The sequence below is a fragment of the Salvelinus alpinus genome, chromosome 18 (genome assembly GCF_045679555.1).
Source record: "Salvelinus alpinus chromosome 18, SLU_Salpinus.1, whole genome shotgun sequence".
Classification (NCBI taxonomy): Eukaryota; Metazoa; Chordata; class Actinopteri; order Salmoniformes; family Salmonidae; genus Salvelinus; species Salvelinus alpinus.
The window spans coordinates 7,346,969-7,366,945 of NC_092103.1; the positions used below are offsets into that span (position 1 = coordinate 7,346,969).

At 43.8% G+C, this 19,977-nt stretch overlaps 1 protein-coding gene across 1 annotated transcript in view; it reads right to left on the bottom strand.

Moving 5' to 3' along the window:
* Window positions 1-16,242, bottom strand: part of sh2d3ca (SH2 domain containing 3Ca) — an 83,476-nt gene extending 67,234 nt beyond the window's left edge. Inside the window, exons 1-2 of the mRNA XM_071349896.1 lie at window positions 16,107-16,242; window positions 4,037-4,756 (exon numbers count right to left, since the gene is read on the bottom strand). Coding sequence (XP_071205997.1) covers window positions 4,037-4,756; window positions 16,107-16,128 — 742 coding nt within the window. The 5' untranslated portion in view covers window positions 16,129-16,242. The remainder of the gene's footprint in view (window positions 1-4,036; window positions 4,757-16,106) is intronic.
* Window positions 16,243-19,977: the final 3,735 nt, after the last annotated feature.

Below are 19,977 nucleotides of genomic sequence, written 5' to 3' on the forward strand. Positions count from 1 at the left end.
GTACTATTGTTTGTACAGCTGAACGTGGTAACTTCAGTTGTTTGGAAATTGCTCCCAAGGATGAACTTGAATTGTGGTCTACAATTCTTTTTCTGAGGTCTTGGCTGATTTTTTTTATTTCCTATGATGTCAAGCAGACGCACTGATTTTGACGGTAGACCTTGAAATACATCCACAGGTACACCTCCAATTGACTCAGATGTTGTCAATTAGCCTAGCCATGACATCATTTTCTGGAATTTTACAAGCTGTTTAAAGGCAGTTAGCTTAGTGTATGTAAACTTCTGACCCACTGGAATTGTGATACAGTGAATTATAAATTAAATCATCTGTAAACAATTGTTGAAAAAATGACTTATGTAGATGTCCTAACCGACTTGCCAAAACTATAGTTTGTTAACGACTCCATAAGTATGTACATTTCCGACTTCAACTGTGTTTGTTGTGCATGCAATTGGATCATACAAAAAGTTAAGCATTTTCAACACATTTCTCATAAAGATGGAGAAGTAGTCAATTTCTCCTCAACCATGAAAGATTTATGCATGTTTTTGATGTTAGTTCTGTGTGCGTAGTTAAGGCTTGCTGCTTTGTTTTGAGCCATATGCAGCATTGCTAGGCCTTTATTTGCTGCATCTGACCCTATTACTGGACAGTAATCAAAATGGGACAATAGTCTGAACAACTAGTACAGTTGATCAGTGTCAAACAGGATCTTTTTATAACAGATATACCTCACCCCAACGTCGCTACAACTTGAACCAAATACAACGCTTTTGGTTTTAAGACCAGTTTGTTTATTTCCCATTCTGACACTGACTAACTCCTTGCTAAGATTCTCAGTGAGCTCATTGGCTGTAGGTGCTGATACGTAGTGTGCAAACATTAGCATACATAGTCATTTATGCTTGTAAGTTGCAAATGATTTGCAATAGAGAAGAGTAATGGCCCAAGGCAACTGCCCTGAACATACCTGAGAAGCTTCCATTGAAGAATACTCTGAGTTTATTGGATAACTACCTCTCCAACTGTGTGATGGCAGGTGACAAGTTAGTTTTTTTTCAACAATTTATGAACAATACTCAGACTGCACTAATGAGTTGGACGAGAGGGATTTACTCCAGACACCCGACGAGGCTCTCATCCCCGTCATTTGCAGGAGAAAAAAATGGAGATATCGCGGAAGGAGATCGGGGTGCCTTGTAAGGATCCAGCGATGAGTGGCTAATCTGCCTTCGGTACTATTGGCCAACGTACAATCTCTGGATATCAAAGTGGACGAACATCCTATCAATGGGATATTAACTGTAATATCTTATGTTTCACCGAGTCGTGGCTGAACAACATACAGCTGGTGGGTTACACACTATCGGCAGGATAGAACAGCAGCCTCTGGTAAGACAAGGGGTGGCGGTCTATGTATATTTGTTAATGACAGCTGGTGCACGATATCTAAGGAAGTCTCAAGCTTTTGCTTACATAAGGTAGAGTACCTCATGATAAGCTGTAGACCACACTATCTACCAAGAGTTTTCATCTATATTCTTCATAGCTGTCCATTTACCACAAACCGATGCTGGCACTAGGCCCGCACTCAATGAGCTGTATACGGCCATAAGCAAACAGGAAAACACTCATTCAGACCCAGCGCTCCTAGTGGCAGGGGACTTTAATGCAGGGAAACTTAAATCTGTTTTACCTCATTTCTATCAGCATGTTAAATGTGCAACCAGAGGGGAAAAAAACTCTAGACCACCTTTACTCCACTCACAGAGACGCGTACCAAGCTCTCCCTCGCCCTCCATTTGGCAAATCTGACCATAATTCTATCCTCATGATTCCTGCTTACAAGCAAAAACTAAAGCAGGAAGCACCAGTGACTCGGTCAATAAAAAAGTGGTCAGATGAAGCAGATAAGCTAGAGGACTGTTTTGCACAGACTGGAATATGTTCCGGGATGGCATTGAGGAGTACACCACATCAGTTACTGGCTTCATCAATAAGTGCATCGATGATATCGTCCCCACAGTGACTGTACGTACATACCCCAACCAGAAGCCATGGATTACAGACATGCGCACTGAGCTAAAGGGTAGACTAAACACCCCCCTATGCAACTGGATCCTGGACTTCCTGACGGGCCGCCCCCAGGTGGTAAGGGTAGGTAACAACACATCTGCCATGCTGATCCTCAACACGGGAGCCCCTCAAGGGTACGTGCTCAGTCCCCTCCTGTACTCCCTGTTCACCCACGACTGCATGGCCAAACATGACTCCAACGCCATCATTAAGTTCACAGATGACACAACAGTGGTAGGCCTGATCACCAACAATGACGAGACAGCCTATAGGGAGGAGGTCAGAGACCTGGCCGTGTGATGCCAGGGCAACAACCTCTCCCTCAACGTGATCAAGACAAAGGAGGTGATTGTGGACTACAGGAAAAGGAGGACCGAGCACGCCCCTATTCTCATCGATGGGGCTGTAGTGGAGCAGGTTGAGCGTTTCAAGATACTTGGTGTCCACATCACCAACAAACTAACATGGTCCATGCACACCAAGACAGTTGTGGAGAGCACGACAAAACCAATTCCCCCTCAGGAGACTGAAAAGATTTGGCATGGGACCTCAGATCCTCAAAAGGTTCTACAGCTGCACCATCGAGAGCATTCTGACTGGTTGCATCACTACCTGGTATGGCAACTGCTCGGCCTCCGACTGCAAAGCACTACAAAGGGTAGTGCGTATGGCCCAGTACATCACTGGGGCCAAGCTTCCTGCCATCCAGGACCTCTATACCAGGCCGTGTCAGAGGAAGGCCCTAAAAATGGTCAAAGACTCCAGCCACCCTAGTCATAGACTGTTCTCTCTGCTACCGAAGCACCAAGTCTAGGTCCATCAGGCTTCTAAACAGCTTCTACCCCCAAGCCATAAGACTCCTGAACATCTAATCAAATGGCTACCCAGACTATTTGCATTGCCCCCCCCCCCCCCCCCCGTATTTTACGCTGATGCTACTCTGTTTATTATCTATGCATAGTCACTTTAATAACTCTACCTACATGTGCATATTACTTCAATTACTTCAACTAACCGGTGCCCCCTCACATTGACTCTGTACCGGTACCCCCTGTACATAGCCTTGCTATTGTTATTTTACTGCTGCTCTTTAATTATTTGTTACTTTTATTTCTTATTTTTTTTTGTATTTTTCTTAACTGCATTGTTGGTTAAGGGCTTGTAAGTAAGCATTTCACTAAGGTCTACACCTGTTGTATTAGGCACGTGTGACAAATTAAATTTGAAACAATACAACTTCAACTATCATCTTATTATTCATTTTTTTAGCCAATCAGAGTCAGTGCAGTATACTGTAAGTTGAATATCCTTCCCTATATGCATGCTGAAAGTCAGTAGTTAACTTGTTCTTTGAAAAATAGCATTGTATTTTTTCAAACCCAATTTTCTCCTTCATATCACTCAGAACAGGCCAGCAAAGGGTGCTTTACTATTTTTAGTAAATAGTGGTATCCAATTGGTAGTTTACAGTCTTGTCCCATCGCGGCAACTCCCGTACGGACTCGGGAGAGGCGAAAGTCGAGAGTCGTGCCTCCTCCGAAACACAACCCAGCCAAGCCACACTGCTTCTTGACACAATGCCCGCTTAACCCAGAAGCCAGCCTTCATCAATGTGTCGGAGGAAACACCGTATACCTGGTGACCGTGTCAGTGTGCATTGCGCCCGGCCCGCCACAGGAGTCGCTAGTGCGCGATGGGACAAGAACATCCCTGCCGGCCAAACCCTTCCTATCCCGGACGACGCTGGGCCAATTGTGCGCCGCCCCATGGGTCTCCCGGTCGTGGCCGGCTGCGACAGAACCTGGACTCAAACCAGGCTCTCTATTGGCACAGCTAGCACTGCGATGCAGTGTCTTAGACCACTGCGCCACTCGGGAGGCCCCCGGCTTATCATTATTGATGGACAACAGGTGCATGTTAGAGCCCTGGCTCTATGATGAGATGAAATCAGACTGACCAGGAACAGTAGCAAGGTTCCTTCTAGCCCCACCAGTTGAAGCTGTATCTGAAGATGCACCCTGATCAGTGGTGAATGTGTGTTCTTTGGAGACGTCTTCACAAGTGAGCGGAGGGGCGTTAGAGGTACTAGACCCCACATCCTGAGCTGACATAAGCTGCCCTTGGTGTGGTTCTTCTTCCTCACAGTGGGCCTGTGGGTCTCCATGTTCATTCCTATCGAGTGATCCTCCTCTGGGGATGGGAGGCAGCCCTTGGTCCCGTTGGGGCCTTGGACCAGGACCAGCCTGGCTGGATAAAGGTGAGAGAGGCTGGTCCTTCCTGGAGCCAGGCCGGCTGGATAGTGCCATGAGCAGGGGAGCGCTACACACATGGTCCCCTGCCGGCCGCTGGCTCTGACTCCTGCCCAGCCTTGCCCCTGTCTTCTCCTTGATCTTCTTGGTCCCTATTTTCTCAGAATTCCCATTCTTGTCTCTCTTCCTGAGGAGGAAGCGGGGAAAGGTGCCCATGTGGGTGTAGTTGTCGCTGGAGCGGGCGGAGCTGAATGTGCATGGATGCATCATATCCATGTCGTCAACAAATGTCTCCACATCGATGGTGGAGGATACCACGTCCAGAGCCCCAGCCCCATCAGGCTCGGAGGAGGACGACTTGGAGTCGGATTTGTCAGGCAATGAGCTGCGACGGAAGAAGTTAGGGAGAATCCCAAACCACTTTAAACCTGTTGAGGGAGACAAGACAGATAATGTCATACATTTACAGTAGTACCCTGGAATGCTCTTCAAATGAAATTCCACTCAAAAACATCTGGTATTTGTTTCATTAATCCATTGTCGATATAGTCCCAAAAATGTTTTGCATGTCAGCAATCGGTTCTTAATGTTTTAATCTCTTTTTTTTATATAGTCTGTTGTCTCTGCTTTCCTCACATGATTGGTTTTATACACCGTTTAAGTGTTCTAGAATGTTGAGTGTGTTCTAGAATGTTGAGTGTGTTCTAGAATGTTTGGAACGTGACCCCCTGGGCTGGGTTGTTGGAGTGCAAGAGGTGACTGCTGGCATGTATAGGTTTTTCATTTTCTTCAGAAACGTCAAGCTGTTCAAAGTTAACAGTATAACAAGGTCAGATTGACCATTGGTGGGAGAGCCGGAACAGCCTCTCGGGGTCCAGGGGAACAATACATAAACACTGGGCAGGAATGGAAACTGCCTGTCTGAGGTGTATGAGCTAACTCGTTCTTTTGAAACAATTATTTCAATTAAATATTGAGGATCGTGATGTGTTAAGATAGGGGACCCAGCACTAGCAGCCTATTTAGTTGGTGTGGAGCAGCAACAGTTGAGACAGAGACAGTACCGGTAGATCAAATGCAAAATAGGTGGTAGGCTATTTAGTCTATTTACAGTGCAGATGATTCTGAAGACTGTACATTTTTGTAAATACAACTCCAGATCCAAATGGCAACAATGACTTAAGGGCCCAGTGCAGTCAAATTTGATTTGCCTTTGTTTTATATATATTTCCATACTATGAGGTTAGAATAATACTGTGAAATTGTCAAAATGATGATAATGCCCTTTTACTGTTCGAAATGACCGCCTAAAATTCCTGCCTGTTTTGGTTGGATGGAGTTTTGGCCTGCATGGTGACATCGCCAGGGAGTAAATTATTTATTGGACCAATAAGAAAGAGAGTTTCAAACCTCTCTGCCAATAACAGCTAGTTTTCAGTTTTCCCCTCCCCACTCAGACCACTCCCAAAAAACGGGGACCCCTTTTGTGATCGCAAATTCATAATCAAAACAACTCGAGCGAGATAAAAATAGCATCTTCACAGCAAATTCTCCAGTGTTAAATCAACACTGAAAAGTTGGGACCATATGCACACTGGAACCAGTGTTAAATTAACACACTGCTTAGTTAAGAGTCTTGACGCACCCGTGCCTAAGTAACATAATTTTAAAAAACAAATCAAAATCCATCAGTTTAAACAAGAAATATCTGTTTCGCATGGGCTGCGTCTCCGTCCGCCTATATTGTCCGTCCGCAACTGCAGGAGAAAGTAGCAGAGCTATAGTGCTGTTTGTCAGACCAGGAGACATCGTGAAAATCTATCTTCTCACGAAAACGTCTGTAGCGTCCGAGCGGTTTGGCCTACTAACTAATATGACCACTCTAAGATGAGACTCTCTGTAAGAGGTGCGTGACTGGGAAGGGAAGTCAGGCGCAGGAGAGCAGAACTTGGTAATAACCGGAGCAGTTTAATATGCAAAACCAACGGCACCCTGAACAACAAGATATGGGTACAAAATAACCTGTTGCGAACCAGTCAGAGTGCACAAACAATTTACAACAAACAATTTCACACACAGACATGGGGGGAACAGAGGTGTGTGGGAAAGCAAGACAAAACAAATGGAAAATGAAAGGTGGATCGGCTAGAAGACCGGTGACGTCGACCGCCGCCCGAACAAGGAGAGGAACCGATTTCGGCGGAAGTTGTGACACTCTCGTGAACACGATGGTGTTCTCCGTTTTGCTCTAAGACCCCCAAAAGTGTAATGGGACTCCTCTGAAAGTACAGGTTGTCATTTTTTTAATGGAATTATAGAGTTCGTTTTGTGCAAAAAAAATAAAAAGGGGTTAAATGTGTCCAAAAAACTAAGATATTTCACTTCAAAACCTTATTCCTTATGATTTTTCTATACTGTCTGTTGTGCCATTTATTAATGTGTTATTCAAGGTGTTTCTATGGGCTACAGAAGGTCCTAACATTTTTAATCAGATAATGGAATTATCCATGGTATGACCCTCTTAAAACAATTCCTAGCCTTGTAGAACCCCCCCCAAAAGGTTTAGACTTTCAGAGGTTAAAGCCTTATTCAAATATTTCCTATAGAGTGCCTTGCTTTTCGAGTGAATTGTAGAGTTACCACCCATGACTGTATTTGTTAGTGCAGCGGTTCCAAAACTAGGGGTAGTGACCCCGTGGAGTCACCTGATATGAAAATGGGGTCACGGGAGAATCTCCAATATCCTGAAGAAAAAAAACATTTACAAAAAATATACACTACCGTTCAAAAGTTTGGGGTCACTTAGAAATGTCCTTGTTTTTGAAAGAAAAGCACATTTGTTGTCCATTAAAATAACATCAAATTGATCAGAAATACATATTGTATTAATGTTGTAAGTGACTATTGTAGCTGGGAACGGCTGACTTTTAATGGAATATCTACATAGGCTTACAGAGGCCCATTATCAGCAACCATCACTCCTGTGTTCCAATGGCACACTGTGTTAGCTAATCCAAGTTTATCATTTTAAAAGGCTAATTGATCATTAGAAAACCCTTTTGCAATTATGTTAGCACAGCTGAAAACTGTTGTACTAATTAAAGAAGCAATAAAACCGGCCTTGTTTAGACTAGTTGTGTGTCTGGAGCATCAGTATTTGTGGGTTCGATTACAGGCCCATATGCTGATTGAGGCCCTTATTCCTGACGAATGGGTTTGTTTTTTAAGACTGTGTTTTTCTTTCTGCTTGCATTTCTTATTTATATTTTGATGTGTGTATTTTCTGTAATTTATGTATATCAGGGATCCTCTGTAAAAGAGACCTTGGTCTCCGTATGACTCCCTGATCAAATGAAGGTTAAATAAAATTTAAATAAATGTAAACTTCAATGGGGTAGGGACATCCCAAGGATTCCAGATAGCACATATCATTAGAGGCTGCTGACCTATATACATAGACTTCAAATCACTGGCCACTTTAATAATTGGAAATCTAGTCACTTTAATAATGTTTACATATTTTGCATTACTCATCTCATGTATATACTGTATTCTATCCTATTCTACTGTATTTTAGTCTATGCGACTCTGACATTGCTCATCCAAATATTTATATATTCTTAATTCCATTCCTTTACTTTAGATTGTGTGTATTGTTAGATTTTACTTGTTAGATATTACTGCACTGTTGGAGCAAGAAACACAAGCATTTCGCTACACCCGCAATAACATCTGCTAAACACGTGTATGTGACAAATAGTTCCGGAGTTCCAAATTAAGCAGCAGCAGCTGAAAAGATGAGCTCCTACAAATATTGAAATTTAAATGTTTTTTTAGAGTAAAGTACATCGAAAAAAAATCAAAAGAAAACTGCAAACTGAATAGGAGACCAAACAAGCAGCAAACAAAGAAGAAAGGCTTTTGAAAAAGTAACAATTTTTCATAAAATTATACCGTTTTCTTAGCTAGCTAAGTTGTTTACCTGTTGCTAGGCAGTTGCTAGGGACATTCCTGAAAGAAGCTAGCTAGCTAACAAGGAGTGTCTAGTTGGCAGAAGAGAAGAAGGGACAAAGTGGGACAAAATAAGGACAGAAGAAAAGGGAAAGGGGACATTAAGGTGAAGCAGTCCTCTAAAGACACAAAAGACAATAATACAAGAAACAACACTTCTATTGCCTCTCCCTCTACGATACGCACTTCCGGTTTGGAGCGAGTAGTTGCATTCCGCTTTGCTCCACAGGTAGTATTACAGGTAGTATTACATTTCATTTCATTACAGTACAACAGTTTGATTTGTTTGATCTTAGCTGGCTACATAGCCGTCTTTGTATCCAAGATAATTGTGTAGTCTAGAGTAATTGTCGAGGTTACCTAGCCAGTTAGAGGTTACCTAGCCAGCTACACTTTCAAACAAAGTCAACAACGCAGCCACTGCTAGCTAGCCTATTTCACCAGCCAGCAGTACTATATCATTTTAGTCAATAAGATTTTTTGCAACGTAAGCTTAACTTTCTGAACATTCGAGACGTGTAGTCCACTTGTCATTCCAATCTCCTTTGCATTAGCGTAGCCTCTTCTGTAGCCTGTCAACTATGTGTCTGTCTATCCCTGTTCTCTCCTCTCTGCACAGACCATACAAACGCTTCACACCGCGTGGCCGCTGCTACTCTAACCTGGTGGTCCCAGCGCGCACGACCCACGTGGAGTTCCAGGTCTCAGGCAGCCTCTGGAACTGCCGATCTGCGGCCAACAAGGCAGAGTTCATCTCAGCCTATGCTTCCCTCCAGTCCCTCGACTTCTTGGCACTGACGGAAACATGGATTACCACTGATAACACTGCTACTCCTACTGCTCTCTCCTCGTCTGCCCACGTGTTCTCGCACACCCCGAGAGCTTCTGGTCAGCGGGGTGGTGGCACTGGGATCCTCATCTCTCCCAAGTGGACATTCTCTCTTTCTCCCCTGACCCATCTGTCTATCGCCTCCTTTGAATTCCATGCTGTCACAGTTACCAGCCCTTTCAAGCTTAACATCCTTATCATTTATCGCCCTCCAGGTTCCCTTGGAGAGTTCATCAATGAGCTTGACGCCCTGATAAGTTCCTTTCCTGAGGATGGCTCACCTCTCACAGTTCTGGGTGACTTTAACCTCCCCACGTCTACCTTTGACTCATTCCTCTCTGCCTCCTTCTTTCCACTCCTCTCCTCTTTTGACCTCACCCTCTCACCTTCCCCCCCTACTCACAAGGCAGGCAATACGCTTGACCTCATCTTTACTAGATGCTGTTCTTCCACTAATCTCATTGCAACTCCCCTCCAAGTCTCCGACCACTACCTTGTATCCTTTTCCCTCTCGCTCTCATCCAACACTTCCCACACTGCCCCTACTCGGATGGTATCGCGCCGTCCCAACCTTCGCTCTCTCTCCCCCGCTACTCTCTCCTCTTCCATCCTATCATCTCTTCCCTCTGCTCAAACCTTCTCCAACCTATCTCCTGATTCTGCCTCCTCAACCCTCCTCTCCTCCCTTTCTGCATCCTTTGACTCTCTATGTCCCCTATCCTCCAGGCCGGCTCGGTCCTCCCCTCCTGCTCCGTGGCTCGACGACTCATTGCGAGCTCACAGAACAGGGCTCCGGGCAGCCGAGCGGAAATGGAGGAAAACTCGCCTCCCTGCGGACCTGGCATCCTTTCACTCCCTCCTCTCTACATTCTCCTCTTCTGTCTCTGCTGCTAAAGCCAATTTCTACCACTCTAAATTCCAAGCATCTGCCTCTAACCCTAGGAAGCTCTTTGCCACCTTCTCCTCCCTCCTGAATCCTCCTCCCCCTCCTCCCCCCTCCTCCCTCTCTGCTGATGACTTCGTCAACCATTTTGAAAAGAAGGTCGACGACATCCGATCCTCGTTTGCTAAGTCAAACGACACCGCTGGTTCTGCTCACACTGCCCTACCCTGTGCTTTGACCTCTTTCTCCCCTCTCTCTCCAGATGAAATCTCGCGTCTTGTGACGGCCGGCCGCCCAACAACCTGCCCGCTTGACCCTATCCCCTCCTCTCTTCTCCAGACCATTTCCGGAGACCTTCTCCCTTACCTCACCTCGCTCATCAACTCATCCTTGACCGCTGGCTACGTCCCTTCCGTCTTCAAGAGAGCGAGAGTTGCACCCCTTCTGAAAAAACCTACACTCGATCCCTCCGATGTCAACAACTACAGACCAGTATCCCTTCTTTCTTTTCTCTCCAAAACTCTTGAACGTGCCGTCCTTGGCCAGCTCTCCTGCTATCTCTCTCAGAATGACCTTCTTGATCCAAATCAGTCAGCTTTCAAGACTAGTCATTCAACTGAGACTGCTCTTCTCTGTGTCACGGAGGCGCTCCGCACTGCTAAAGCTAACTCTCTCTCCTCTGCTCTCATCCTTCTAGACCTATCGGCTGCCTTTGATACTGTGAACCATCAGATCCTCCTCTCCACCCTCTCCGAGCTGGGCATCTCCGGCGCGGCCCACGCTTGGATTGCGTCCTACCTGACAGGTCGCTCCTACCAGGTGGCGTGGCGAGAATCTGTCTCCGCACCACGTGCTCTCACCACTGGTGTCCCCCAGGGCTCTGTTCTAGGCCCTCTCCTATTCTCGCTATACACCAAGTCACTTGGCTCTGTCATATCCTCACATGGTCTCTCCTATCATTGCTATGCAGACGACACACAATTAATCTTCTCCTTTCCCCCCTCTGATAACCAGGTGGTGAATCGCATCTCTGCATGTCTGGCAGACATATCAGTGTGGATGACGGATCACCACCTCAAGCTGAACCTCGGCAAGACGGAGCTGCTCTTCCTCCCGGGGAAGGACTGCCCGTTCCATGATCTCGCCATCACGGTTGACAACTCCATTGTGTCCTCCTCCCAGAGTGCTAAGAACCTTGGCGTGATCCTGGACAACACCCTGTCGTTCTCAACTAACATCAAGGCGGTGACCCGTTCCTGTAGGTTCATGCTCTACAACATTCGCAGAGTACGACCCTGCCTCACGCAGGAAGCGGCGCAGGTCCTAATCCAGGCACTTGTCATCTCCCGTCTGGATTACTGCAACTCGCTGTTGGCTGGGCTCCCTGCCTGTGCCATTAAACCGCTACAACTCATCCAGAACGCCGCAGCCCGTCTGGTGTTCAACTTTCCCAAGTTCTCTCACGTCACCCCGCTCCTCCGCTCTCTCCACTGGCTTCCAGTTGAAGCTCGCATCCGCTACAAGACCATGGTGCTTGCCTACGGAGCTGTGAGGGGAACGGCACCTCCGTACCTTCAGGCTCTGATCAGGCCCTACACCCAAACAAGGGCACTGCGTTCATCCACCTCTGGCCTGCTCGCCTCCCTACCTCTGAGGAAGTACAGTTCCCGCTCAGCCCAGTCAAAACTGTTCGCTGCTCTGGCACCCCAATGGTGGAACAAACTCCCTCACGACGCCAGGTCAGCGGAGTCAATCACCACCTTCCGGAGACACCTGAAACCCCACCTCTTTAAGGAATACCTAGGATAGGATAAAGTAATCCTTCTACCCCCCCCCCCTTAAAAGAGTTAGATGCACTATTGTAAAGTGGTTGTTCCACTGGATATCATAAGGTGAATGCACCAATTTGTAAGTCGCTCTGGATAAGAGCGTCTGCTAAATGACTTAAATGTAAAAATGTAAATGTAAATAAAATTGTATTTGAATAAAGTCGTGAATTTACCGGCGAGCCAGTTCACAATGGTGTGGGTGACTAGAACAGTTTGACGTTTCAAACAGAGATAAACACTGCTAAGTAAATGACATGATTACCAGCAAGGTTAATAGAGTAAATGAAAAATAATCCGAAAATGAGTCATGAAAAAACATTTCAGTAAAATAAAATAAAAGAATTAACAAACCTGTTTGAAAAACTAAAACTAAACGGAAACTATTATCTTTGACTCTGAAACGAACTCAAATAAAATAAATGATGTTCCGTTTTGTTTGTTCTTTTCCCCCTAAGCTTTGGGCAAAAGTTGAATACGTTTTTTTAAATTGTTGGTGGGGTTTCAAGCTACTGAATCTGGCAAGTAAATGCTGCCAGGAGATGGCTATGTTTCAAATAGGCCTACCCCATTCATAGACGCTAACTACTTTAGCGCCTATTGACGATAGTATCTTCTGACCGTGGTAGTTTTGTTAAGAGCCCTACGCTTGCTCTAAACATTAACGCGCATCACTTGCAGTATGTTTTTGGAAACTTTTTTTCTTACAAACCGCTGGAAATCAAGGGTTTTCGAGAGCTAAAATGGCCTAGCTTGTGTATCACTAGCCATTACTAGCTATCAGGGGAAAATTATCTAGGTAGCAAAATGGATTCTTCTTACATGCACTACTAAAGTTAAAAAGCATTTAAATGGTGTAAACCCTTATACCTCATTGGCGTAAACATGGGCGAGCGAGAATTTCCTTCCACCAATTTAACCTAACCTTTGACATGACCCAAGACCTTGGCTACGTTCAGTTGCCAAACGTTCTCCAACGTTGCAGATAAAAATGCCATGATTAGAGCTGATGTGATTCCGTATTCTACATGTCAGAGGCATGTTTGTTCTACATAGAAATAACCTATCTGAACGTTCCAAAACATTGCATCCTGCTGAATGTGCCCCTTATGTATGAAAGTGACATCTTTTCCAGGAAGTAGCCTTGCAGTTTTTGAACATTTGTAGGCTTATTGAATTGTTTTCAATGGGCAAAAACATAGCTCAATTTTCAGAGAAAAAAATTCATAAAAGGCATCAGGCAGTAAATTCATCCACAACTTAATATAATTGTATATGTATCTTAAATGTCACTTGCACATCGTATTACTGGCCCCCGGTTGCGAGAATTGACATCCCAAAAAACACACAAAACAAAGACACTATACAACACAAATGGCCCCCAGTCATTATTTTCATTACTGTCCCTGTAATGATTCTCGTCAGGTGCAGGAGAAGAGGACCAAAATGCAGCGTGGTAAGTGTTCGTCATATTTTAATAATAACCAAACATGACAAAATACAAAAATAACAAAGTGAAATATAACGAAAACCGAAACAGTCCTGAATAGTGACACAAACACAAAAACAGGAAACAAACACCCACAACCAAAATGGGGAAAACAGGCTACCTAAATATGATTCTCAATCAGAGACAACGATCAACAGCTGCCTCTGATAGGGAACCATATCAGGCCAGACATAGAAATACAACAACATAGAAAACAGAACATAGACTACCCACCCCAACTCACACCCTGACCAACCTAACACAAAGACATAAAAAGAAACTAAGGTCAGAACGTGACAGTCCCGAACACTCAAATTAAAACTAAAACGAAATATTTAAAAAAACGAAATATAAAAATGTTTATACAACTAAATAAAAACTAGCAAATAAGATCCGACTGAAACTAAACTGAATTTCAAATAAAGATCGAAAAACTAATAGAAATAAAAACAAATATAAAAAACAAAACTATAATAACCTTGATTACCAGACTGACATTTGTTAATTGACATGAACAAAAGCATAATGTTTGAAGTGATTAGCAATAGGATTAGCCATAAGTTTGCAAGGGTAATTAACAATGTTTGTTGCACACAATTAGTCCGTTAGTGTGGGGGGAAATGGAGGGAGAACATCTCACGTGATGATAGGCACATCACATGATGACGCGGTGGTGATGGGGAATGTAGGCCTTGTTGTATTTCTTATTTAGCCTGCTTTTTAATACCTGTGATTTCAGAAAGTGAGGCTACAGTAGGCTCCTAAACTTTCAAAGTAATTGTTCTATACACTTACTCTAGACTCCCATGTGTGTTTCTGTATAAAGACCATTTACTGAGAGAACTCTGATTCAGACAGAACCACCAGAACTAAATATAATAAAATAGACTCTGAAGGGACAGTCAGCACTGTACTGGATAGGAGAATGAAACAGAAACTACATGTTTTGTCTTTACTTCGTCCTCAAAGAGGCAGTGGCCACTATTACGTTCCCCAGTAAGAAACCAAAAAATTGTCACAAAAACAGAAGGGGAACTAAAAAAAAGAGTCACTGACAACAACCAAAACGAAACTGGTGGGGTTCTAGGAGGGGTTCTGAAAGACACTAATGGGGGTGTCCACTGAATGTTGACTAGCAACAACAACTGGGACATAAAAGACACCCACCACGAGCGCCCACTAAATTTGCCCAAGAAGAGACAAACAAAATACAAAACCCACACCATACTTAAAGACAGGAAGCAAACCAAAAAGTGGAGAAAATGAAAACAGGAAGATCAGATAAAGGATAGATCTTTTTTAAATAAATCAAATAGTGAGAGCCAACTAAAGGTGTTAACCTTCCACATCTCTCAACACAACTGGAGCACTGGGCCAGCCGCTCTTAAATATCACCTGGGACAGCACAGGTGAAACACCTTCTGTCTAACGAGAAAGGAGATGACACTAATCGGTGCGCCCAACGTGCTAACGTGCTAATGTCCAACCTCAAAATATAAACAGAAAAACCAAAGCCTGTAACACCACTAAAGGATACTTTTGTAGCTGTGACATCTTCCATATTATCGATCTACGCTGTAGAGTAAAGCACATTCAAAGGTTACAGTTAACCAATGACACTGAACTGTTTCCTGTGCGGGCTGCTGCTGCATCTTGGAAGTCCTGTGGTGTGTATGTGCACGCATGTGTGGTATTCTCACACTTCCTCCTCCTCTTCCCCCCAGTGAAGTACAAAAATAAACCTAATTTCTCCCTTAAACCAGGCTGAGGTCAGGACCTAAGACCAATAATAGCCTATCATATACATGTATATAGCGTATACATTCTAATACAATATAAACTGGGTGGCTCGAGCCCTGAATGCTGATTGGCTGTCAGCCGTGGTATATTTAAGCAATAAGGCCAGAGGGGGTGTGGTATATGGCCAATAGACCACGGCTAAGGACTGTTCTCATGCACGACGCAACGCGGAGATGCCTTATTGCTATTATAAATTGGTTACCAACGTAATTAGAGCAGTACAAATAAATATTTTGTCATACCCGTGGTATACGGTCTCATATACCACGGCTGTCAGCCAATCAGCTTACAACAGACCGTATACCACGGCTATGACAAAATATTTATTTGTACTGCTCTAACTACGTTGGTAACCAATTTATAATAGCAATAAGGCACCTCTGGGGTTTGTGGTATTTGGCCAATATACCACGGCTAAGGGCTGTATCCAGGCACTACGCGTTGGGTCGTGACTAAGAACAGCCCTAAGCCGTGGTATATTGGCCATATACCACAGCCCCTCGGGCCTTATTGCTTTAGTATATGATGTCTATTGTGTTGTCATGTATGTACATGGTCTATAGTCATGACTCACGTTATTGCAATGGTGTAGGCTAGCAGCTGTAGCACACCCTTCAACTAGATCAGAAGTGCATTATTTACTATGTCCCTCTTAATTTATTCATCAGAAAGAAGACCGTATCTAGGTCAGCCTAAAAAGATAGACTGTAGATATTTGTTTTGTTGTTGTACTGTCTAAAGCTTCATTTGCATGAGACCAGTGAGAGGAATGGCAGGTGTCTCAAACACAGATCTCTGCATACTACTGTCACTAGCATGACGTGATCGTAAGAGAGGTGCATTGAGTTAATGATTAACGTGAATCCTCAGCCTCTAGCCACACACACACACACACACACACTGAAGTGGTACTCCACACACACCGTAGTAGGCTACTCACTCAGTTTCCGTTTTCCGCTCATGGTGAGGCTGTGGGGTCCAACTTCAGGCTTACTGACTAACTGACTGGGGAGGAAGAGAGCAGAGAGCTACTCGATCTCCGGTGCCAAGTAGACTGTCTTTAAGAGCAGGAACTAACCACTCCTTTAACCAACCAACCTCTCCTCTATCTAGCCACAGTTCAGTTCAGTTCCGCTCCACAAGGCAGATGTGTAAATGTATGCACGCAGAAGAAGCTGCGTAGACAGGCCTCTGTGCTTCCTGTGTTAGCCAGTGGGGAGGTGAGAGTAGAGGAGCCTGTAGCATGTCACTGTATTGTGGCTATACAGAAGTAGTGCAGCGGTGTGTGTGCGCGTGTGGATGTGCGTGTGCCAATCTTAGGTGTTGACAACCGGCCCTACCTGCATGTAACAGACAGTGCCTGACAGAGGCTGATAGTTCTGCCTGCATGTGAGACCTTTTCCCACAGACTGAAGTTAATAATGAATGATTTCTTAATGAAACTGAAAGCCCCAGCTGCCTATCAGATCTCTGGTCTGTTGTTGTTGTTATTTTATCCTGGGAGTCTGGGACCACTAGTGAATTGTTGAGGGACCGTTTGTACATACAAGATGGCTACAGTATATCTGATTCTAGGCCCATCAATCTGACACTTACGAATACAGATTTCCATGCAGTGAAGATATACTATGAACAGTGAGTCCAATGATATGACGAAAGGCTTTCCCCACAGACTGTCTATGACAGTAAAAAGCATCAGCATGCTAAAAAAATAAAAACATTAAAGTATTTGTTTACGGAGTTTTCAATTTCCTCCATATGGAAATATGAAGCTATATATATGTCAAATAATGAGGAACATGTTGTGCATGTTTTTAAGAGCTGAAATGACACTTACTTTTAGAGCTGGGCGATATGGACAAACATCGATATCGCGGTAAATTTCCTGAATTGATGCGATAACGATAAGTTTATGACGTTAATGTGCACCACCGTTTTTTTATTATAATTTAAACTACTACTACTAGTTTGATGGTTTTAGCCATCATTTATCCCATTAATTTAACAATCACCCATATTAGCAAATGGACTTCATTTCAAACTTCACATTTCTCTAGTATGGGCTACTTTGCATAATGATTGGCGGCCTGGTGGCGTTATCTGAGACAAGTGCAAAGTGCCTCGTCCTATAGGTTTGTGCCGAAATGTTTGGAGTTCAGTTTAGATAGCTTATAGCTACTTTACTTACATTCCAAGCTTGTTTACGTGGGTATCTATGTCAGCCAGTTGTGCCTGCTTGTGTTCAACTATTCTGTTCGACGTGTAGAGAAAGCTCTTTTATGGCTCCGGTTTTTACTTGCAGTATTCTAAGTGAACACTAGAATGCAGCAGAGATACAGCATAAGTACAGAGCAAGGTCCTGTATTGAATTCATTCTCTGTGCTCCAGTCAACATCCACTCAAAACCATGCACCTTTGGACTGGTAGCCTGAATTGTTTCCCCACATAAACTCTGTCTCAGAGCGGTAACGTCAAAGGTGCTATAAATCAACAGTAAGTTATTTAATGTAGCCTACAGATCACAGGAGGTTGATGACACCTTAATTGGGGCGAACGGGCTCGTGGTAATGACTGGAGCGGATTTAGTGGAACGGTATCAAATACATCAAAGACATGCTTTTCATGTGTTTGGTGTCATTCCATTTGCTCTGTTCTGGACATTATTGTGAGACGTTCTCCCCTCAGCAGCTTTTTGAGAGCTTGGCCACCCTTTCGATTTTTTAAAATATTGTTCAAATTGTAGACTTTTAGTGACATACCATTGATGAAATATTCCTCATGTCATTTTAATGGGGAGCTAAAATGGCAGCCACAAAAAATGTAGTGTCATGTAAATGCTTCCTAATGCAGAAACCTCAATGTATAGGAGTATAGGACCGTAATTGAGATTCTGTACCATCTTTATCACAGAAAACATGGGAATACAGCTAATTATAATGTACTGTATAATGAACAAAAATATAAACGCAACATGCAACAATTTCAAAAATGTTACTGAGTTACAGTTCATATAAGGAAATCAGTCAATTTAAATAAATTCATTAGGCCCTAATCTAGGAAATTCACATGACTGGGCAGGGACGCAGCCATGGGTGGGCCTGGGAAGGCAATAGGCCTACCCACTGGGGAGCCAGGCCCAGCCAATCAGAATGACCTTTCTCCACAAAAGGGCTTTATTACAGACAGAAATACTCCTGTCCGGGTGGCTGGTCTGAGACGATCCCTAAGGTGAAGAAGCGGAGGTCCTGGGCTTGCATGGTTACATGGTCTGCGGTTGTGAGGCCGGTTAGACGTACTGCCAAATTCTCTAAAACGACATTGGAGACAGCTTATGGTAAAGAAATTAACATTCAATTCTCTGGCAACAGCTCTGGTGGACATTCCTGCAGTCAGCATGCCAATTGCACAATCCCTCAACTTGAGACATCTGTGGCATTGTGTTGTGCGACACAACTGCACATTTTAGAGTGGCATTTTATTGCCCCCAGCACAAGGTGCACCTGTGTAATGATCATGCTGTTTAATCAGCCTCTTGATATACCACACCTGTCAGGTGGATGGATTATCTCGTCAAAGGAGAAATGCTCAGTAACAGGGGTGTAAACAAATTTGTGCACAAAATTTGAGAGAAATAAGCTTTTTGTGCGTATAGAACATTTCTGGTATCTTTTATTTCAGCTCATGAAACATGGGACCAACACTTTACATGTTGCATTTATATTTTTGTTCCGAAGATGAATCAGGCTCCCAACGAGTGCTTAGTTATTACCAGCGTATCAACTTAGAGTACATGCATGTTTAAACAAAGAACTACGGACAAATTGGTCATATGTGTGCATGTCAAATTAGGTGTTGTCAGAATTATAAAACGTCTTTAATTACATATGAGTACACAGTGAATGCCTTACTAACAACGTCCCAAATGGCATCCTATTCCCTATATAGTGCACTACTCTGGTCAAAAGTAGTGCACTATATAGGGAATAGGGTGCCATTTGGTACCGTGTTTAATGATGTTTCATGTTCAATGTTTAATGATGCATCACATGGATCTATAAATTATCATCGCATTCAGAAGGCCATATTGATCTGTGTTCGCCAACGTGAACATGATGTGAGGTTATTGTCGTTATGTTTGTGTGTGATTCAGTGAGGTGACGGGGAGATATGTGGGAGTGAGAATAGGGGCTCTGTGTGTGTGTGTGTGTGTGTGTGTGTGTGTGTGTGTGTGTGACCCAGGTTGTTCCCAGACAGCCAGACAGGGCCTGAGTGACGGCTCTATATCGGGCAGGGGTATCACTGTTCAGACACCGTTCTGTTCTGTCCTGTCTGCCTCCAACGCAGGAGCAGAAGATAGGAGGCAAGATGGCTGAAACACGCACACGCTCGCTCGCATGCACACACACACAGCTCCTGTGTGTCTAGGAGCAACCTGGGTCTGTGTGTGCATCTATTGCCTACCCCCCAGTACACTGGCAATGTATCAACAATGTATCAACCGTCAACAGGGTTGGGGAGTAACACATTACATGTAATCCGTTACATGTAAGGGATTACAAAAAAACGGTAACTGTAATCCGTTACATTACCAGCAAAAATAATGTAATCAGATTACTGATACTTTTGAAAAACTGGATGATTACTTCGAGGATTGCTTTTAAATTCTGAAAGGATGTTTGCGAAAAAAAATAGTTGACACTTCTCTATTTTCTCAATGACATTCAAATCAGCATTGAAAAAAGGCGAAAGTTTAAGTTTGTTCCACCTGAGTGAGTCTGACCATAAGTCAGAGACCACTATGATGTCAGAGA